At 62.2% G+C, this 22024-nt stretch overlaps 1 protein-coding gene across 5 annotated transcripts; it reads right to left on the reverse strand.

The window, feature by feature from the left end:
* Window positions 1–6753: 6753 nt before the first annotated feature.
* Window positions 6754–20998, reverse strand: LOC115499012 (endoplasmic reticulum mannosyl-oligosaccharide 1,2-alpha-mannosidase-like). 5 transcript variants are annotated; one of them, XM_030292701.1, is made up of 13 exons: window positions 20767–20998; window positions 20157–20265; window positions 19374–19489; window positions 17701–17855; window positions 17298–17410; window positions 15793–15978; window positions 14948–15096; window positions 14399–14587; window positions 12306–12496; window positions 11316–11436; window positions 10412–10609; window positions 10124–10255; window positions 6754–9388 (listed from the first exon to the last, which is right to left on the reverse strand). In XM_030292701.1, the coding sequence occupies exons 1-13, from the start codon at window positions 20875–20877 to the stop codon at window positions 9176–9178; spliced, it is 1983 nt and encodes a 660-aa protein (XP_030148561.1). In that variant the 5' UTR covers window positions 20878–20998; the 3' UTR covers window positions 6754–9175. The 5 variants fall into 5 exon arrangements, with proteins under 5 accessions (XP_030148561.1, XP_030148559.1, XP_030148558.1 ...); XM_030292699.1 differs by having other exon boundaries at window positions 14948–15045; window positions 20767–20978; XM_030292698.1 differs by having other exon boundaries at window positions 14399–14551; window positions 20767–20978.
* Window positions 20999–22024: the final 1026 nt, after the last annotated feature.

Genomic DNA, 22024 nt, shown 5'->3' on the forward strand with positions numbered 1-22024 from the left:
TGACCGGCGTGCCACCCTCACGTGACAGCCCGGGAGGGGCTGGACTCTGGGCCCGACCTCCCCCGCCCCGCCTGGCTCGTGATGCCTTTTCTCCGGTCCTCCAGGTTCCTGCCACCCACCGTGTCGCTACGGAGACGGTCACCTTGGAGACACAGGAAGCGGGAGAGGGCTCCAGGGCGTGGTGTCGGGGCAGGGGACGTGCACCCAGCCACCTGTCCTCTAGGGGCCACTGCTGAGTCACGGGGAGGTGGGAGAGACCTGCCAGTGTCCCAGCTGCCCCCCCCCCCCCCCAGCCGGGACACACCCAGGCCTCTCCCAGCCTCTGGGCCGCGGGGTGATGCCCTGGGCCACCTTGCGCCCCTAGTGATGGCCCGTGGGGGAGGGCGGGCTCTTGAGGGCAGGGCTGCGAAGGCCACATGGGCTGACCCCCGAGGAGAAGTGGGGGAGCCTCGGGAAGATGGGGAGGCGGCAGCTAGGAGGGGGCTCACGCAGAAGGCCAGCAGCTCTGAGGAAGGGGCTTGTCCAAGCGACAGTGTGAGGCCTTGTGGCGGCAGCAGGGGCCTCGGAGCCCAGGCGGGGGCTCGGACAGTGCAGACACGCAGCTGCTGAGAGCCCAGGTCTGGAGGCGGCGGCCCCAGGCCCCTGCTGGGAGCTGGGAGCTGGGACCCTGACCCCAGCCCCTCAGGCTATTCCCTCCACTGGCCCCTCAGTGCCAGGGGCTGCGGCACGTACCCAGTGCCCAGACACCAGGGGGGCCACCTCTCCCTTGGCATCCAGTCCTGGGCATGCGTGAGGGGCCAGATCAGCAGAGCCACCCCCTGCGCAAGGCCACAAAGGGAAGGTGAGCCACCTGTCCCCGTGCCAAGACTGTCCCTGGCCAGCACGACCCCAGTCTCTGCCCAGGTCCGGCCTGTCTAGCACTGGCACAGGCCAAGGCTGGGGTCCCGCGCTCTGGCTGCAGCCTGAGAACCCGGGGCCCCAGGCCAGGCTGATCGGGGAGCAGCCAGTTAGCTGCCCCACACACTGTCCCAGGACTGTCACTGTGGCAACCAGCATGGTGACAATGACTGTTGATCATGTCATACCACCCCAGGGGCGTGGTCACCCCATGGTCACCGAATGCCACACCACAATCATTGCACAGGCCCTGTCCCCATCCCCACATCCCTGTGTCCCTGTCCCCGTGCCCCCATCCCCATGTCCTGTCCTTGTCCCGTGCCCCGCTCCTTGTGGTCCTGCGTTCCCACATCCCCGTGTCCCCATCCCTGTGTCTCTGTCCCTCTTTCCCTGTGTCCCTCATGTCCCCGTGTCCCTAGCCCTATTTGCCCACCGTTGTTTCCCTGTCCCCGTCCCTGTGGCCCCATCCCCTGTCCCCGCCCCTGGGTCCCTGGGACCCCATGTCCCCGTCCCTGTGTCCCCACATCCCCGTGTCGTGTCCCTACTTGCCCATCATTGTGCCCCTGTCCCCGTCCCTGTGTCCCTATCCCATGTCCCAGTCCCTGTGTCCCTGTGCCATGTCCCTCCCCCTGTGTCCCCCTGACCCCATCCTGTGTCTATGCCCCCAAGCTCCCATGTCCCCATCTCCCCGTGTCCCTGTTCCTGTGTCCCGGGACCCGCACCCAGGGCTGCCTGTCCTGCGTGGAGTAGAGAGCTGCCCTCGCAGGGTCTCCATGGCCTCTGCAGGGTAGAAGCCAGGACAGGACAGAAGGGCTCACGGCTCCTTTCCCCTGGATGGCAGCCTCTCCCCAGGCAGGCCCTCCTCTCGTCCTCTCCTCTCAGCTCGGCTGCCTGACCCTCCTACCCCAGCTGCAGACCCAGCATATCCTTCCCTCCAAACCCTCCCGGCAGCACCGGGAAGGCCCAGAAGGGGATTCCGATTCTGACTGTCCTGCCACACCCGGTGGCCCGGAGCTTGCGGGTACGTCTGGGGGTCCAGAAGCCCTTCTTCCGACTCCCTGGGGAGGGGGGACAGTGGCTTTGGGGCCAAAGCTGGGTCTTGATTCCCCCCTCCACAGCCCATAGATCTGGGGAGACAGGCCCTGTCTCCCCCCACCTGCTCTGCCCCTCAGCCCTCGAAGCTGCAAGCAACAGAGCAGCGGGTGTGGACGACAGGGAACCCCGCACAGGTGCCCGTGATCTGGGTCTGAGCGAGCTGCACGTGAGGTCGGGGCCACATTTGTGTGCACGCCCAGGTACACACGCTACACACTGAGCCCCCTTTCGTGTCATGAAAGGTGCTTTTATCTGTTGTTGAGCATTACTTTTTTATTGTTCTGGACATTTAAAAAAACGTATTCTAGATATAAATTCCTTATCAGATACGTTGTTTGCAAATACTTTCTCCCGTTCTGTGGGCTTTGGTTCTGTGCACTCCGCATCCTTTGATGCACAGTTTTGGACGAAGTCCTACTTGGCTGGTGCTTGTGCTTCTGGATTGTGGCGTGAGAAGCCCTGTGAGGCCCGCTGGGTGCAGACCTGTCTCCGTATTGCTGTTGCTGCTGTTTCTAGGCGCCGGATGGTTTCGCTCTTTGGGTTGCTGATTGATTTTTAGTTGATGTTCTGTATGTGGTGGGAAGTGAGGTCCAGTTCCATTCTTTGCATGTGGAAATCCGGTTTTCCCATCACCATTGGTTGAGGACAAGGTTCTTTTCCCCACTGAGTAAACCTACATACCCTCGTAGAACATCAGTCGGCCATCCGTGTATGTGTTCATTTCTGGGCTCTCCCTTCAGTGACAACCACGTGTCTGTCACTACACCAGCACCACACTGCTCGGAGTACCATGCCTTCGTCGTAAGTTTTTAAATCGGGCAGTCCGTGTCGTCCAACTTTGTTCTTTTTCAAGAATATCTTGGCTATTTGCGGCTCCTTGCAATTCCACATTAATCTGAGAATTCATTTGCCATTTTGGCAAAAAAGGCTGTTGGAATTCTAAGACGGATGGCACTGAACCTGTAGATCATTTTTGTCTAGCATTGACGTCTTAAAATTAAGTATTCCTGGGGCGCCTGGGGGGCTCAGTTGGTTAAGTGTCCGACTTCGGCTTAGGTCATGATCTCACGGTTTGTGAGTTCGAGCCCCGCGTTGGGCTCTGCTGACAGCTCAGGGCCCAGAGCCTGCTTCGGATTCTGTGTCTCCCTCTCTCTATGCCCCTCCCCCGCTCATGCTCTGTCTCTCTCTCTCTAAAATAAACATTGAAAAAACAAAAAATAAAGTATTCCTATGCATGAACAAAGGATGTTTCCACTTATGTAGATCTTCTTTATTTTAGCAATGTTTTATACTTTTTGGTGTACATTACATCCTTAAATTGATCCCTATTTATTCTTTTAGATGGTGTTTTTATTTTGAAGTAAGCTCTGTGCCCAACGTGGGGCTGGAACTCACATCCCCAAGATCAAGAGCCAAATGGTCCACAGACTGAGGCAGCCAAGCGTCCCAGCCCTAATGTTATTTTCAATGGAAGTGCTTTCTTAATTCCCTTTTCAGATTGTTCACTGCAGGTGCACAGGAACATAACGTTTTGATTGCTGATCGAGTCTTGCAACTTTCCTGGATTTATTAGCTCTAGTCATGTTCTTGTGAATTCTTTGGGATTTTCTATACACAGGATCATGTCATGTGCAAACAGAGTTTTACTTCTTCAATTCCAGTCTGAATGCCTTTTATTTCTAGTGGCGGTGGAAGCAGGTCGTCCTGTCTTATATCCGGTCTTAGAGGAAAAGCTTCGTCTTTCACTGTTGAGTGGGATGTTGGCTGTGCGTCTTTCCACGATTACCCTTTATTGTGTTGAGGAAGTTCCCTCCTACCTACGGTTTCATGAGTGTTTCTACCATGAAAGAGTGTTGGCTTTTGTCACGTGCTCTATGTCAATTGCAGTTATCGTGTATTTTCTCCACTGTGCTCTATGAATGGAGTGTGTTATTGTTTCTTTTTCCTCCTGGAGTGTGCCTTCTTTCATTCAGCACGATGTCCTTGAGGTCCATGCAAGTTGTTGCTTGTATCCACAGCTCATTCCTGTGTATTGTGTTGTGTGGATGACTGATCTCCTTACATTGAAACACCTTGATCATGGTGTAGAATCTTCAAACATACTGCCAGATTTGTCAGTATCTTGCTAAGGATTTTTGCATTAATATTCACAAGAAATATTGGCCTGTAGTCTTTTACTGAAATGTCTGTATCTGGTTTTGATATCAAGGTAATTTTGGGTTTACAGAATGATTTAGGAAGTTTTCCCTCCTCTCAATTTTCTGAGAGTTTGAGAAGGACTGGGGTTAACTCTTAAAATGTGTGTGTGTGTGTGTGTGTGTGTGTGTGTGTGTGTGTGTTTTAAGATTTATTTTTAAGTGATCTCTACACTCAATGTGGGGCTCAAACTCAACCCCAAGATCAAGAGTTGCACGCTCCACAGACTGAGCCAGCAAAGTGCCCCAACTTTGAAAATGTTTGGCTGAATTCCCCAGAAGCCACATGACCCCAGGCTTCTCTTTGTTGGGAGGGTTTTGTTGTTGTCTCTTTTTTTACTATTGGATCCATCTATTTGTCCTAGGTCTGTCGAAAACTTATAGATCATCTTGAGTTTAGATCATTCTTGCATCTCTGGGAACTTGCCATCTTAAAAAGACTGTCAGATTTGATGGTGTGAAATTTTTCTGTAAGACCACTGGTGACACCCCCACTTCTGTTTCTGGTTCTAGCTATCGGACATTCACCTTGTTAGTGTAGCTCGGAGATTCAATTTTGTTGATGCTTTCAAAGAACGAACTTTTGGTTTTGTGGACCGTCTCTGGTGTTTTTCTATTCTCTATTTTACTTATCTCCATTCTACACATTTCCTTCACACTGCTTTAGGTTTAGTCTGCTCTTCCTTTCCTAGTTCTTCAAGGTGCATAGTTAGGTACTAACTGGAGATCTTTCTTCCTTTTATGTTATTTTTATTTTTAAAATTTTTTTAATGTTTATTTTTTGAGAGAGAGAAACAGAGCGTGAGCGGGGAAGGGGCAGGGAGAGGAGGCACAGAATCTGAAGCAGGCTCCAGGCTCTGAGCTGTCACTACAGAGCCCGACGCGGGGCTTGAACCCACAAACCGCAAGACCATGACCTGAGCCGAAATCAGGTGCCCAACCGACTGAGCCCCCCAGGCGCCTCTATATTATTATTTTTAAAGTAGGCTCTACGCCCAACACAGGGCTCGAACTCACGGCCCCGATAAGGAGCTGTGTGTTCTACCGACTAAGCCAGCCGGGCGCCTCGTACATTTTTAATTTTTTTTTAATGTAGGCATTCAAAGCTATGGATTTTGATCTGAGCACAGCCTTCCCTGCATCCCATAAATTGTGTACTTTGTGCTTTCAATTTCATAGGTCTCAAAAGTGTTTAACTTCCTTTCTGACTTCTCCACTGACCCATTGATTGTGTTTATTTATGTTTGGGAGACAGAGCATGAACAGGGGAGGGGCAGAGAGAGAGGGAGACACAGAGTCGGAAGCAGGCTCCAGGCTCTGAGCTATCAGCACAGAGCCCGATGAGGGGATCGAACCCACGAGCAGTGAGATCTTGATCTGAGCTGAGGTCAGTGCTCGCTTCGGCAGCACATATACTAAAATTGATCTGAGCTGAGGTCGGATGTTCAACCGACTGAGCCAGCCAGGCCCCCCCTCTTTCAATCATTTAAAATACACTGGGGTGCCCGACTGACTCAGTTGATGGAATGTGCGAGTCTGGATCCTGGGGTTGTGGGTTCAAGCCCCATGTTGGGTATAAAGTTTACATAAAAGTAAAATCTTTAGGGGCACCTGGGGGGCTCAGTTGAGTGTCTATTTGAGCTCAGGACATGATCTCATGGTTGTGGGATTGAGCCCAGTGTCAGGCTCTACAGTGAGCATGCACCCTGCCAAAGATTCTTTCCTTCTCCTTCTGCCCCTCTCCCCAGCTTGTGCTTGCTCTCAAAAAAAAAACAAAAAACAAAAAACAAAAAACAAAACAAAAAAACCAAAACTTAAATAAAATGCATTAATACTTGTTTTGTGGCCTAACGTAGACAATGGAGAATGCTCCATGTGCCCTCGAGGAGCAGGGACACTCTGTTGTCGGGGGCGCTCTCGTCTGTTGGGTCTGCCTAGTTTGTAGCCCTGTTCGTGTCCTCGGTTTCCTCGCTGGTCTTCCCCTAGCGGGTCTGTGCATCTTCAAGGCGACTAACGAAGTCTCCAACTGCCACTGGAGACCCGGCTATTTCATTTGACTCTGCTGTTCGATGCATTTGTAACTGGTCTACCTTCTTTATAACCCTGTCTTTTCTTCCCCGTGGAAAAATCTTGTTTTGACTGAATACAAACAAAGCAAGCTGCATCTACGTTGACCTCTTAAAAGTTTTTTAATTTTTATTTGAAAGACACCGTGTGCAAGCAACGGAGAGGGCAGAGAGGTAGAAAGAGAATCCCAGCAGGCACTATGCTCGGCGTGGGGCCCGATGCAGGACTCCACCCCATGACCCTGGGATCATGACCTGAGATGAAATCAAGAGTTGGGTGCTCGACCCACTGAGCCACCCAGGCACCCCCCGTGTTTGAATTAAAGCCTATTTCGTCTGGCGTTCACAAAGCCATCCCAGCTCTCTTTGGGTCACTGTTTCCATGGAGTGTCTCCCCCCATGGTTTTGCCTTCAGTCTATTTGTATCTTTGGAAGCATGGTCTCTGCTAGACAGTACGTACTTGGGTCACTGTGTTTTAGTCCATTCTGCCAAGCTCTGGTTTTGATCGAAGAGTTTCATCCATTTTATTTTACGTAATTACCAATAAGACTTCTTTCTATCACTTTGCGCGTGTTTTCTATATGTTAATCCTTTTTCGTCCCTCATTTCTTCCAAGGACTTTTTTTTTTAAAAAACTTTAGTGAACATTCTCACTCTCTTCTCCTTTCCACCCACGTGTATCTTTTTGATAATTTCATCGTGGCTATCATGGGTGACATCCCGAATTTCTAACAATCTGGTCCACACATACAGCAACTCTGTTCACTAACATACACGACCTCTGAGACGGCTCAGACCAGCCTGCTTCTGTAGCTACTCTCAAAACTCACGCTGCACACCGTGGGCCCCAAAACATAAATCTGTAATGATCTCCCATGAACAGCTTTTAAATCCTGGAGAATAAAAACAGGAGTGGCAGCCAAACACGTAACTGATTTGACACATCCCAGCCGCGTCTTAACAGAGCCCCGAGTTCCCATCCGGCAGCAGTTCCGCCCAGAGTCCTTGGAGCATTTCACGCACGTCAGGCCGCCTGGCGACAAGCTATCCGGCTTTCCCCTGGAAATACCTAGAATTCTCCATTTCTGAGTCAGTTTTGCTGTACATGGAACTCCGGGGTGACAACTTTTCTCATCAAAGCGTCATTCCATTCCCATCTTCTGGCCTTTTTTCTCCCTCACTGGGCGGCTGGCCTTGCCGTGGGTCTGCACGTCACAGGTCACCGCTCACGGCGGTCAAGACTCTCCCACCACTTATCCCAGGTTGTCTTGTGTTGATTCTACTAGGAAGTGTCTGACCTTCTTGAATTTGTAATTTACATCTTAGAACATCACATTTGGTAAGCGTTCAGCACTGTTTCAAATCCCCTTTTGCCTGAGACCCCAACTCTTAACAGACTTGTGGGGCCTGCGGAGGGTGGGACCTGTCCCTCGGGCTCTGTCCACGGCTCACATTCTGTGGTCTCCTCGCTGCTGTGGCCACTGAATTCTGCTGATGAATCTCTCAATCGCTGCACGTTTCAATGGAAGATGATTTTTAATAATTATTCCTTCTGGTAATTTCTCTGGTAATCTCAGTGTGCTCGTAGTATTTCCCCAATTTCCCCTATTTCCATGTGTGTCTTCAAGTTGAGAACGTTTAATTTAGTTTTATTAGTCCTTTTCTAATAATTCTCAAGGCTGGACTGTCTTTAGCGACAGTTTTTAGCAACTAATTTTGTTCCTTTAATGGAGCCACACTTCATTTTTTCCTCATGGTTCATTGGCTGTTGTCAAAACTGACCGCGACGGTTCTACTGCTGTTTTGTTTCTGGGGAGAACGGGAGGTGGATGTTGCCGCTCTGCCTCGCTACAGAAATCTTTTCTCTACACTGACCTTTCCAAGGTATCCGATTTTGCATTTTGTGAACTTCTTTCACGAAATACACAGAAGCTGATGAAAGAACTTGGGTGTGGCGCTCGCTGGCTCTGTTTGCTGTGGGTCTGTGTTCAGGACAGGCCGCGAAGCCACCTTCCGCTCCCACCCCGTGATGCGTTCTCTCGTCCAACGACAGGTAAGGTGCGTATGTGCTAACTTATGTATGGAGGACGGCAGGATTATCGGGCTGGAAACCTGACACCCCTGTGCACTGCAGTCAGAAGCGCCCCAAAACGACGATGGCTTTCTCTCAAACTACGCAAAGATGTTTCACAGTAAAGGACCCGCTTACCAACACAGGAAACAATCCACGTTTATGCTGCCTGGAAAGTCCGTTCTGTCGGGTGGTCCAGGAGCAGGATGAACTCGTCCACCCGCCCCTCCCCGCCCCTGCAGGGCCGGGGGAGGATCCCTGAGTCCAACATGTAAACACCACAGCCGGCCAGGTGCCCGGATTCGCAGGAGGTCGCAAGTGCCCCCCCAGGACTCCCGGGTCAGGGCACATTCACAGACTCTGAGACCCCGGGCTGAACCGCATGTCGGGCTGTCCCTTCAGCTCATCTCAGAACACGTGTGGGTCCAGGAGACCCAGAGCGGCCCCAGGGGACAAGCAGAGACACTGGGGCCACACAGAAGACGTTTGGGGATCAGGAATGTAAGTCATGATTCAAGCAGGAAGGTCCCCAGCAGGTGGGGCCTCGGGGATTCACGGCGCTGACCTCACGACACCGTCCGACGTCATGAGAACCACAAGCCAGAAGTGCAAAGCCAGCGGCAAAGCACCGGGCGCCCAGCTGCCCTGACCACCTCTGAGGCCCTGAGATGTCAGGCTCGGTAACCCCCTGGGGAATGTCATCAGCCTGACCCTGGAGCACGGACAGTCGGCCGAGGGGACACGCCGCGGCCAAGGTCAAGAGAGCGAACCTACCCAAGGCCAGGGTTCCGAGGACAGGTACCCACAGACGCAAGACGTGTGAGGCCCCCGGGCAGTGCCCACAGGGGGGTCACCCCACCCTAGGCGGGGCCCAGATGGGCAAGGGGTGAGCCTCAGTGTTGAACACGTAGGCGTCCAGGCTGAGCAGGGCCGGGTCGTCGGAGAAGAGCAGGTACAGGTACTTGAGCGTCTCCCCCAGGAAGAAGCTCTCCATCTTGTCCCGGGGCTGGGGATTGAGGGGATCCTGGACGTTGCTGATGGAAGAATAGCCACCCGAGGGGACCTGCACGAGAGCGGAGACCGCGGCGTCACCACGGCTGCAGGCCCAGCCAGCTCCCCACGCCGGGCTCAGCCCTCGGGGGCGCCGGCGGCCGCAGGGCCCCCGGCCGGGGCCCCTGCGCCTCACCGCGGCACCCGTGGCCAAGGGCCGGGTCTGAGGCAGACGACCCCAAGGTCCGCCGGCGGACCGGCCCCCCGGGAGCTCAGCCGCAGCTCCTCCAGACGGCCCCTCAGAGACGCCAGCCGCCCTCACGTGACCCGACGTGCAGCGCGTGCTCCGGAACCCGGAGGCGGCCTCCCGAAGGCCCCGAGCACCTGAGGAGGCCGGGACCCACCGCCCGGCCGCCACAGGGCGTACGCGGGTCGGGTTTTGGCGCTCGCGCTCTGCCGGGGTGGGTGGCGGGCCCCGGACACGGCGTGACCTCCGAGCCACGGCCCAGAGGGCGAGACGGGTGTCGGGGCCACGGTCACGGCGCCGTCTGGGGTGGGAAAGGGCTGCCCGGGGCCACACGGAGGATCCGGGAGGAGAGTCGCCCTGTGCACACCGGGCCACGGAGCCTGGTCCCCGAGACCCTGGGGCACGTGGCGCCGAACTCCCGAGGCCACGGCGAGCCTGCACCGCCCCCGCCCCCGCCCCCCTCTGGCTGCCCCGCTAAGGGAGCAGGGACTCGGGGCGGGGCAGGGCGGGCTGGGCGGGGCGGGGCGGGGCGGGGCGGGGCAGGGCAGGGCAGGCGCTCACCCGCGTGTACTTGTTGAAGCTCTGCAGGATCTCCCAGCCCCAGTCCTGGTACTTGCGCTCTCCCGTGAGGCGGTGCAGGTAGAACAGACTCTCCACCGTCTCGGGCCGCAGCAAGTTGTGCCTGTCGGCCGGCTGGGGGGGGAGGGGGGAGGGGGGGAGGGAGGGGTGGGGGACACAACACGGGCTGAGCTCCGCCGGCTGGGGTGGGGGGTGGGGGGTGGGGGGACACGGGAGGAGCTAGGCCGAGCCCGCAGGGCGCCCCCACGTCCAGACCCCGGCCCGGCTCACCTTGACCTGCACGTCCTTGCGGTCGCTCTGGGGGTACAGGTTGAAGTGCACGATTTCGGGGCTCAGCCCCGTCTCCATCTGGCGGTTCATCTGGTAGCAGGTGTCCATGAGCGCCCGGGCCAGCTCCATGTGGTCGGCGGGCAGGCCGTGGTGGGCGCCCAGAGCCAGCGTCCCTGGCAGGAAGCACACCAGGTGGTCCTGAAACCAGAGCGGTTTCCTCACCACTGTGAGTCGGTGGCCACGTGGGGCAGGGGCGGGGGCCACACCGGGTGCAGGGTCCAGCGCTCCCTCAGGCCCCCCGCATCCCCAGGGGTCGACGGGCCTGAGCGGGGACTCCTCAGGGCCCACAAGGGCAGGAACGTGGAAAGCGACTCCACTACGGGCCCTGCCCACATGGGCAGGGGGGAGGGTGGCTGACGGACACCCGCCTGCCAGGGGAGCGGATGCTGACCCGGGTCTGGCCCTGGCCCCGCAAACACTGATGGAGTACCAGGGGCAGGGGACAAGTAACTAGACCCAGGGCAGAGAGGGCAGGGGGGAGGAGAGAGGGCAGGGGGGAGGGGGGAGGAGAGAGGGCAGGGGGGAGGAGGGAGGGCAGGGGGGAGGAGGGAGGGCAGGGGGGAGGGAGTGGAGTCTTGGGCAGGGGGGCGGGGTCCTGGGGAAGGCACAGGGTCCCCGGGGGACGGGAGCGGCACCCCGGGGGAGGGGCCGGGGACCCATCACAGACCCCAGCCCCCCTTGCCGCACACCGCCGCGCAGTCCATCGTCGACCTGTGAGGGCTCACGCCCCACGACCAGAATCTGAGCCATCTCTCCAACGTCCAGACTCGCGAAGCCATCGGGGCCCCAGAAAAACGGGTGGGTGCGGCCCCCTACGCCCCACCTGCATCACGACCGTGCTCACCATCTTGGCGCTGAAGCGGCCGTGGGCCAGCTCCCCCACAAAGGTGAGCTTCCTGGGCTCAGACCTGCGCAGCAGGTGCCTTTTGATTCCCTCGACGGCTTCGAGGTAGTCTTCCAGTAACCTGTGAACCGGCAGGCCCCGTGGGCTCAGGGCAGGTGGGTGCGCGGCCCGACCCCCCGCCCGGTTACCCAGGAGCGGGCACGTGGCCACGAGCTGCCATCCCCACGCTAGTGGCCAAGAGGCCTGGCCCTGTCTGGGGTGGCACCACGCCAGCCTGGAGACGCAGGCTCGTGGCAGTCGGCGGCCTGGGGCACACACGGGGCTGTGCCCGCCGCTCCCCCGAACAGGGTCGTTCCTCTCAGCCGGCCCCCGTGGACCACCCGGGACGCCACGTGCCTACCAGGGTTCTCTCAACGTCCCCACGTTCAGGCGTGGGGAACTCCGGCTCCCCAGGCGTGATGCCCTGATCTCTGCTCATAGGGGTCGGCCTCCTGGAGCTGCCCACCCCCAGCGGTCCTGGGCCGTGGTCACCCCCTGGCGTGAGACTTCAAGGATTTCCAGTCCCTTCACCAGAGTGACCCGCGTTTTCCCGACCGCACGACGAGGCTCCCCGAGGCACTGCCGTCTGGGAAGGCGCACGTCCGAAGCGTCAACCAGGCAGCGCGGGGAGGCCCAGGGGCCCCTGGCCACCTTCCGCTGGGGAGCGGACAAGCAGAGCCGCCTCCACGACCCCGAGGACGAGAGCTCGGCCGGTGAGCCGGGGGCCCCTCGGCCGGGCCCAGACCCCAGGCCCTGCCTGGCGCAGAGGGGCCGGGGACCTCCGTGACCAGCCAGGCGTCCTCTCTGGCACGAAGGCCGTGCCGGGAAGGGACACATCCCCCGCGGAGGGGCCGAGTCCGGGTCCGGCACGGCCGCTGCCTCCGGACCGAGAACCCGGGACAAGGGGAGCCTCGGGGACCCCGTCCCCGAGGCAGCAGAAACAGGCCTCACTGCGTCTCCTTCTTTCCGCCCTGGATCCACTGCTTCAACAGGTACTCGTAGTAGCTGTCGGCCCTGGCGCCCAGAGTGAACACTCCCATGTGAGTGAAGAGGCCGCTGTGCGTGTTGATGAACATGGGCACCAGCCCGTCCTTCTTCCCCGACAGGGAGTGCACACGCCTCGTCACCTCCTCCGCGGCCTCCTGGGACACACACACACACACACACAAGGGGAGAGTGCGGGTGAGCCAGGGGGACGGGGCTGCTGGACCTCGGGCCAGCCGAGGAAGGCGGGCCTCGTCGGCTCCCCCCTGCTCCGTGACAGGCGGGCCCGTTCCCAGCGGAGGACGGAAGAGGACGGAAGAGGCCGGTGTCCCGGCCCACGGCGCTCCCCTGCCCGGCTGCACCGGGCAAGGGCTTCTGAGGGTGGCCCCAGCCACGCGGCAACCAGGTCCCCACCCTCACACGCGGCTGCCTCGATGAGCGGGCAGATGCCGAGGGCCCCGAACACGGGGCTGAGCTCCTCCTCCTGGCAGGGGACCGTGTCTGAAGGCCACAGCCGCGGTCCCCGGGACCTCCTGCCCAGGCGTGGCCGTCTGCTCCGGCTCGCTGGAGGGAAGGCAGGCGCGTCTGCTTCCGAGCCCGCGGTCGCGGCACACCCGCCCGCCGATCCTGTTCATCCTTCGAGACCCAACCAACCTCAGCTCCTCCCGGGCAGCGCCACGCATCTGTGCTCCGTGGCCCTGTGCGCGTTTGCTCACGGCGCTCGGGACCCTGCCTGGGGAGTGACTTCCTGGCCTCCACCCGCCACGGACGCCCGCCCCCTTTTACAAAGTCCTCTGAGGCAGGGGCGGCTTCAATTTCCCTTGGGTCTCCAGCAGCTACAGGGATCCGGCATCGCAACGGCGCCCGGCCGGCGTCTCAGAGCAAACAGAGAGACGCTGAGCTTCCGGAGTACGAGCCAACGACAGGAAAGCCGCTAATCCGCCGACAAGCAGACAGGCACCCGGACGCCCACCTCCACCCGGGAGATGAACACGGGGCCTGTGGGCGTTTGGAAAACGCCACACGTCACCAGGACAAAATCCACAGCCCAGAGGAGGCACCCTCACGTGCCCACCTGCGAAGGCTACCGAGAAAGACCGGAGGATGAGCGCGGCTGCCGCGGAAAAGCCAGAGCCCTGTGTGCGCCTGGAACCTTCTCCCGGGAGCGCCGCTCTTACCAGCCCCGCGTGGGAAACAACCCAGCTGCTCCTCAACGCACGAGAGCCCGGACAGCACGTGGTCCGACCGCACGATGGCAGACCAGCGGGCCACGAAAAGGGATGCTTCTGACACGTGCTACGACACGGGTGCGCTTCTCCCGGACGCTTCCAGCGCGGACGAAGACGTCACGCGTGGCGACAGAACCGGCCACAGACGGCCCACGCCGTACGGAGGACCTCACTCACGCCGAGCATTCCAAACAGAGAAAGCCACGCACGACAAGTGGATTTGCGGCCACCGAGGCAGGGGGCCCGGGTGGGAGCGCTAGGGTGCGCTGGCCTACTTCCTGAGGCGAGGACCTGGTTCTGGAATCAGACGGTGGCAGCCGCTGCCCACGTGGGACTGTGGCGCGACGTTCAAGCCAAGAGGCAAAACCTCCTGACGTTCAAATCGCAGCTCAGGTTTTTAAGGAAGAGGAAGAGTGACGAGGCAGAGCGCCAAGTCCAGAGGGTCCGCCGCGTGCTGGAGACTCACCCACAAGGAGAGGGACCCCGGCCAACGGGGTCGGGGCGAGGGTCAGGAGCGAGGTCCACGAGGACCGTCAGCGACGGGCTAGCAAGGCCGAAACCCACGACTGTGGGCCCCTGCCTCGCTCCCGGCACGGACCACCCCCCGGGGGCCACCACAGCACGAGGCAGGGGGCAGTTGGGACCCCAAGGACACGGGCCCGCGCTCGGACTCAGCCCCCAGTCGACACCCTTCCCGCCCGCGCAGCTGAGGAAAGGCGAGGAACGAGGGACCGGGAAGCACACAGGACGGTGGTCCTGCGGCCCGGGGTCAAGTCCACGCACGCCTCCGCTTGGTGTGACGCCTCCGGCCGGCAGGCCAGCCCCCCGTACCTGAAACTTCTTACTCCCCGTGAGGCGGGAGAGCTCTCGGAACTCCAGCTGAATGCTCGTGACCTCGGCCACCGTGCTGTCCGAGGTCCAGCGGGGCGGGTGGGCGGCTCCGGTGCCGATGTTCACGTCCGAGTATGGGATCCTGGAGGGCGTCTGGAACGCAGGCAGCAGCCGATTCCCAAAGTCTTCCTGACGACGCGACACGACGAGGACCGAGGTTTCCCGTCACACGGCAGCCTCGGCTCCGTTCCACGACGCCCACCCTCCCGCCCCACCCCCGCCACCCCGCCACCCGTGCTCACCCCCGTAAGCGGACACGGGACCTCACTGGCTTCACGTGGCCTCGGCGCTCAACAGCGGCGACACCGAGGAGCCCCGAGAGCGCTTCCCCACGGGTCACGACGGTGACAGGGACCTTCCCACGCACGTGCGTGGGAGCGAGACCCAGACGACCGGGGAGACGGGAGACCCGGAACAGACCCCCGCCCCCGCCCCCACCCCCGGGGGCCCCTCAAGCCGCGGAACCTCCGCCGGCGCCCGGACACTCACGGCCTTCCTCAGGAAGAGGTCGTCCCCGGACAGGTGGTAGGCGCTCAGAAGGCCGCCCAGGATCCGGATCGTGCTCTCGAACAGGTTGACGTCCACGTCTTTCTGAAACCGGAGCTTCTTAGACACCCACTTGCGGGCTTCTTCAAACTCTGCGACGGGAGACGGGGTGGGAGCGGCAGTAGGTTACAGGTCCCGGCGCCCCCGTGACCGCTCGCTGGCTCTGGGGCCACGTGCGTCCTCGTGTCTCTCTCTCCCGAGGGGCCTCGCCATCACTTCCCACGGCAAGGGGACACACCGCGGAGCCCCCTGCACCCGGAGGACGGGCAGCCAGCGTGCCGTCGTGAGCACCAGCCCTGACGGGTAACGGCCACGGCACAAAGGGCCACGTGAGTAACTCAGGGGGAGCCTCTGGCCTGTACGGAACACCGGAAACGGACTCCGAGAGACCGATTCGGAAGTACCCAAAGACCCGTAGCCTCAACCACACCCCGTCCACGTGGCCTGAGAAGGGTGTGGTGGAGAGACCCCGGACGCCGACGGCCTTATCGGATCACGTGCCGCCTCCCACCAGGGAGCCCCTTTCCGGCTAGGACAGGAGCACGGGCTGGAACTGCCCCCGGACGCCAGCCCAGGCCTTCGGCCGGGAGCCGAGGGGGCGACTGCCCTGAGCGTCCCCGGGACGCCTGCCATCAAGGGACAAAGCGACTGCCTGCCACCCAGGGGAAGGGAGAGCTCCTCAGACGGAAACAGTGGCGTCTGCACCCTCCAGGGCACGGCTCGCTCACTCGCGCGCCCAAGCGTTCCACCGGGGGAACTTGGCCGCGTGCTCGGGGACGAGCAGGTACCTTTTTTCAGACCCAAAATCCACATGGTGTCCAGGGCGTCAATCAGCGTAAGTCCCAGGCCAAACCACTCGCTGAAGGACCTGGACACGGGTTTCAGCTCGTCGTGGCCCCAGGCGAACTTGCGGTAGCCGGTCCACGCGTGGCGGAAGGCGTCTATCACGGCCCTCTGACGCTCGTTCGGGGAGGCTGCGAGGAAGACGGCGGGTCGTGGGGACCGGAACCGCCCAGGGTTCAGACACCGCCCCTCTGCAGCCCCAAGCCGCGGGGCGCTCAGCGGGGTGGGGGGACACCGTCCGGGGGCCGCAGGTCGGCAGCGGACGACCCCGAAGGTCGGGGCGCGGCACCGCCGGGCTCGGAGCCGCACGGCTGGACGCGGCTGCCAAGGTGGCGAGGCCTCCAGGGCCCACACGCGACGGCTCGGCCTCTCATCCGCCTGGCCTGCGCCCGTCCGCCTCCACCAGGACGCCCGGCGGGCACGACCCCTCTGGAGCTGCGGGGAACGCGCGGTGGGCGGCGGTGTTTGAGGCAGCAGACCGGTGCCTGCCGCTCCGCCACGGCAGCCGCGCTGCGCAATCCGGCCGGGGGAGCATCAGACGTGGCGGGCGGGCCCCGGTGACCTCCACGAGAGCGCCTCATCTCACAGGCGCCCGCGTCGTGCCTCAGCAGCTCTGGGTGTTTTCGGGGAGGGAACAGCGTGTGGCAGACACACCCAAGGCCGCCCTGGGGCCCTTCCAGGGTGGCCTCGACGCCGACCGAGGAGGTTTCTCCCCTCCACACGTCGGAGGACCAGGCACGAGTTACAGGGCCACCAGGCGGACAGAAACGTGGGCGTCGGCGGCTTCGCGACACGTGTCCTCTCGGTGTGGCCCGAGGCCCAGTCGTGTTGGTATCTGCGGCTCTGACATCGGTCCTCAGAGCCCCGCGACCGCTCTGCCTCCCCGCACACGCCCGGGCCGCCCGTCCCGGCTCTGGGCTCCTTCTTCCTCCTCCCCTCAGTGGCAACAGCGACAGGACTGGAGGGTCACAGCCTGGGCCCCAGGCTCAGCTGACCCGGCGCGAGCCCCCGCTCCGGGAGGCAAATGGCCGTGGCCGCTGCCGGCCTAACCTCGGTTCTCCCGTCCGTGGAACGGGCCTACGACAGACCGATGACCTCAAAGGCCGCCACGAGAACCAAAGCAGACAGGCCGCACGGAGCGTACAAAGCGCCAGTGCCCCGGGGGCCCTCCACTACAGGTGCCAGAACGCAGGACCCCAGGACCCCACCGAGCCGGGGCCGTGTCTCCACTCTCCCCAGGCCCCGCGCTGGCACGGACGCGGGCAGTTCCCGCACAGGCGGCCTGTGGTGGCCGCGATGGGCCTGGGACCGCGGGCCGCCGTGGAGCCCCGTGTCCTCCCCGAGGCTCTACAGAGAGCTGGGGCCCGCCCGGGTGCCCAGCTGGGTGTCCACGCGCCCTCTCCGTCACCATGTCCGGGTGAGGCCCGACGGGGCGCAGGCGGGGCCTTACCTGGTTGGTTCTGAATCCCGGGGGCCTGTGAGGAAGGCTTGGTGGGGGGGCCCTCCGCCTTTCTCGAAGGGGGTTCGGTGCCCTGCTCCGGCTCGATCACTGCACCCCTCCAGCTTCAGGGAGAGGAGGAAGCGGAGTCAGCCGGCTTGAGGGCAGAGATGCAAACGCCCGCGGTCACAGCCTGGCTGGGCTCGTGGCGGCCCTCCGCTCCATGCGGCACGACGCGGAGAAGGCAGGGCCCCGCCCCCACCGGGGTCCCGCTCTCTCCACTGTCTGCTCTGAGAGGAGAAGCCGCTTCAGACAGCGCGCCGACCCTATCCCTTTGTTTTTCAGGAAACGTCAAACGGACCGGCCTCTGCGCATCTAGCGACCCGTGCTGCCTCGTCTCTGACGCTCCCCGTACCTGACCACCGTTCTCTGTGTGCTGTCTTCCTGACGAGCGTCGCCCACCACCTCGTCCCTCCGCCTCGTGTCATCCTGCCTCCGGTCCTTGGAGTCTTTGTCGGGGGCTCTAATCTGCAGGTTGGGCGGTCCCCGTCGGAAATGCCTCTGAGGCTTCTAGATCGAAACAAGAGCCACTCGTGAAAACACTTCAACGGCCCAGGAGCGGCCACTCCGTTTCCACCTGGGATGCTCTCCCTATCAGACCCAACCCCACGGACCGCGTGGAATGGCTGGTGGAGCACTGCACCCGGAGGAGATGCCTTCCCGCTCCCACGGCAACATGCAGATTTGGCCAGAAGATCCTTTCTCACGATCTCCGGGCCCTGACCAACCGGGACGGAGACTGTGCCAACGGGCTGGCGCAGCCCTGGGCAGTGGGTTAGCATCCCGGCCCGGGAGGGTTCCAGGCCGTCACAGACCCTAAAGGTAGCAATAAAGGGTCAGAGCCACGTCCCCGTGGATGGAGGCGCAAAGAACACTGTCCCGGGCCTGTGCCCCAGGACTCCCACCCTTTGTGCTCAGAACCGGGTGGCCAGGGCACCGGGTCCAGGGACGGAGCGCAGGGGCCCAGGCGTAGCCCGTCGTCAGCAGAGGGCAGGAGGAGGCCCCTCCTCCGCAGGACACAGCAAGGAGGCCGACTCAGGGATCGAACACATCTCTGCCGCTCAGTACCCACAGGACCCGTGAAGAGGTCCTCGTTGTAAAGACGCCAGTGCCACGGAGCCGGGACCCCCGTGGCCAAGAGGATGGGATCTGGCCGCACACAAAGCACCGGGGCTGACCCAGGCCTGGGGCACAAGTGCCGGAGTCCGAGCAGCAGGAAAGGTCCCAGCGGCCCCGCCACAAGGGGCCCTGCGCCCCGAGGCCCGGACCCGGGGAGCCGTGCACACCGACCCCGGCCGCCACCACAGACGGGATCACGGGCCTCCCGAGCAATGGAAGCGTGTCTTTCGGCGGGCAACCGTGCAGGCGGGCTCTGCTCCCATCGCCGTCACGAGAGCCCAGGTGCACGAGAGCGGCCAAGAGGGGCGAGAGACGTGCGTGTCGGCTCCACGAGGGAGGACGTGAGCTGTCTGACACACAGCCTCCGAGTAAGACGGTTTGCAGAGAGGCCTCCTGGCCGCTCCCCGTGGGGCCCGACCCCAGCCCCCTTCCCCGCCCACGCCCTCTGAAACTGCAGCTCCCTGAACAAGCCCAGCTCCCCGCCTCGGGCAACGTCACTGGACTCGAGCCCTGCTCTCCCGACTGTACCCAGGACCGGCGGCTGCCCAGTCTCACACCGCAGTTCAGCGTCCCGTCCCCAGCCTCATCCCTGGAGGCGACTGCTATTTTCCTCCCGGGATGGACACCACGGCCACCGGCCTGCTCCCGCCGGCCTGCAGCCCCTCCAGACAAGGGGCGGGTCTGTTTCGCTCACCAGCAGGTATCCAAGGGGAAGGAAGGAAAGAATATTCCTCCTCCTTGCCCCAAGCGTCATCCTACTGGCTCAGAATAACGGGCGCAGGGCGCGAACATCAGACAAACAACAAGGGAAAGAACTGCTCCCCCGTCCGTGCGGAACATCACGCGCGGTTCTGAAACGCCCGTGGGACGACCCCGGTCGCAACCCCACGTGTAGTTCACCGAACGTACCTGGGGTAAAAGCCCCGGCGAGTTTTCTGGATTAGCATCTGCCTTCTGAGGAGCCGGCAAGACGGGCGGATCTGCTGGTCTCGCCTTCCGCTCTTCCGCTGACCTGCCATCCACGGCTAAACGAGAGAACAGATTTGATCCCAAACGTGCCGCACAGCCCCAAGGAGAGCCCGAGCGAGCGCGCGGAGGAACACGTCTAGGTGGGCGCTCCTCACCACGAGAGGACACCGTGAGACCTGGGGAAGGTCCTTTAAACCAACTCAAGAACGGCCAAGGGTAACCAAACCTTCCTCAAAGCACTTGGCAGCTTCTGTCCTGCAGCCCAGCCCACACGGACCTCCCCTCAGCGGCTTCCCCTCCAGGAAGCGCAGACGCTGGCCTATGTGCAGCTGTCTCCAGCCGCCTGCAGCGGCTCCTGAGCTTTCCTCCCCCAGACTGCCCGGGCCGCTCGGAACACACGGTAACACGCGTGAGGAAGTTCAGGGAGCGTGTCCGGACGGGGCACGCGACCTCAGGACCCGAACGTCTCCGTGAGGCGCAGAGAACGGAGAGGCCGGCCGGCCCTTACACCGGACACCCAGGAAGCAGGCGGGCAACATCACATTAACTCGAGCCACGTTCTAGCAGGGTGGCGAAAGACACCCTCCGCTCCTTTTCATCTGCGCTTCTCGCCAATTCGCAGACGCTCCAGGCGCTTAAGGCGCACGGCCAGACCGCTTCTGCCCAGCCACCCGCAGTCAGTGACGCACACGCATGGGGTTGAGGCACACGCGCAGCCGGTACCTCTCCACTGGTCAGCCACGCTGATGTAGGACAGGAGCCCGCAGAGCACGAGAAACGTGAGGAAGAAAAGGATCACGTTGCGCTGTAATCTCGACAGCTGCTTCCATTTCTACGGGACGGAAAACAACACAGCTGGGACCCGTGCGACCGCTGCAAATTCAGGGAGGACAGGGGGTAACTCCCAAGGTCCGGTTTCTGAACCGGGGGAAGCGCCCCGGCGGCAGAGACTGACGAGCCGCGGGGATATTCCAGACGGCATAGGGGAACGGAAATAAACAACAGACGCAGAAGCCATACGTGTCCTATCGCAGGGGCAGTGAGGAAAGGCTCGCGCGACGCGCGTGTTCCGTCTCAGGCAGCCGGCGGGACCCCGCATCTGCCCCGATGTGGGGTGTCGATGCCCTGCAGCCCGAGACCGCGGGGCTCCTGACCCACCGCACCGAGGGGCAGCCTACAGCTTTCCCCCTCCCCGACCCCGCCCCGCCGAGCGCGGGCTGTAAAGACGGCCTGCGGCCGGCGACCACCGCTCCCCGGGCCCGGACGAGCGCCTGCGCTCCAGGCAGGGGGCGGCGGGCGGGCCGCGGGACCCCGGCCCGGCGCCGACCCTCACCCTCCAGCACGAGCGCCGCCGCCAGCTTTTGCTGCCGTCGTAGCTCTGGCCAAGGCTCAGCGTCACCGAGATGAAGTCCCGATGTGGCGCCGGCGGCGGCGGCGGATACATGACAGCGGTGGCGGCGGCCCGGGCGACCCCGCCCACTGGCGGCGTCAGGAGGCCGGGCTCTGAGAGGCGCCGGGGACTTCGCTGGTCCGACACCCGCGGGCAGCCATCGCAGCGCCGTCCACACCCCGCCCATCGCGCGCGCGGCCAATGCGCCTGCGCCGCGCCCTCCTATTCCCCACCGCGCCTGCGCCCGCCCTCGTGGCCCCCTGCGTGCGTGTTTACGTCCCGCCGCGTCGGCGCACGGCCGCACCTGCGCCGTGACGCGCTTGCCCGCCCGCGCCTGCGCGCAGCCCGCCGGCGCAGAGCCTGGGACTCGGCTGGGCGCCGCGTCCCCGGGACCGGCCGGGTCCGTGGTGTTGGCAGGACGTCCGGCGCCCCGCGCCCCCGCTCCGGGGCTCGACTCCCGGCCCCGGGCGGACTTCCCGGCCCAGAGCTAGTGGGGGCCGCAGCTCAGCGAGAGGACAGCGGGTCCGGTGCGAGCCCGAGTCGAGGCGGGGCGGCTTTCGGTGTCCGCTCTTCGGAGCCGATGGGCTTGGGGGCTCGCGGACGACCGCCGCGGCGAGTTGTGCGCGCGTTTCCCCTCAGTAGACACGCGGCAGGGCGGAGCGAGCCCCGCAGCGCCGAGGGCCGTCCCCGCTCCTTGCCGGCCCCCTCGGGTGAGCCCGCCGCCTCCCGCAGTCCCGGCCGCCGCACTTAGGGGTGTGTGGCGGGCTCCCCGGCGTGTGCGCCTCCCTGGCTTGTCTGAAGCTGCCCCAGAAAGCGCCTCCTGCTCTCCGCCCCCCCCTTCCCTAGCGGGGGTCATCCCCGAGGCCCCTGCGGGTCTTTTCCCCACACAGGGCTCTGCCGGTAGTGCCAGCGGTGCCCTCGTGCGTCCGTCCCTGCACATGCCGACAGCAGGGAGAAGGTGGTATCTGGAGGGTGGGTCACCGGGCTCTCCAGCTGAGGGCGCGGGAGCCCACCCCTGGAGACCTAGCCGGGGTGGGGTGGGGTGGGGTGGGGTGGTTCTTCCCCCCCCCCCCCCAGGGTGTCAGCCTCACTAGGTGGTCCCTGGCCTCCCTGAGACCCTGGCGAAGAGCTGGGTGGGAGCTCGAGGGGACTCCTGGGCCGCCCAGAGCAGGTGCGGGCTCAGCGTGTGGACTCTTGCTCT

The sequence above is a fragment of the Lynx canadensis genome, chromosome D4 (assembly GCF_007474595.2).
Source record: "Lynx canadensis isolate LIC74 chromosome D4, mLynCan4.pri.v2, whole genome shotgun sequence".
Classification (NCBI taxonomy): Eukaryota; Metazoa; Chordata; class Mammalia; order Carnivora; family Felidae; genus Lynx; species Lynx canadensis.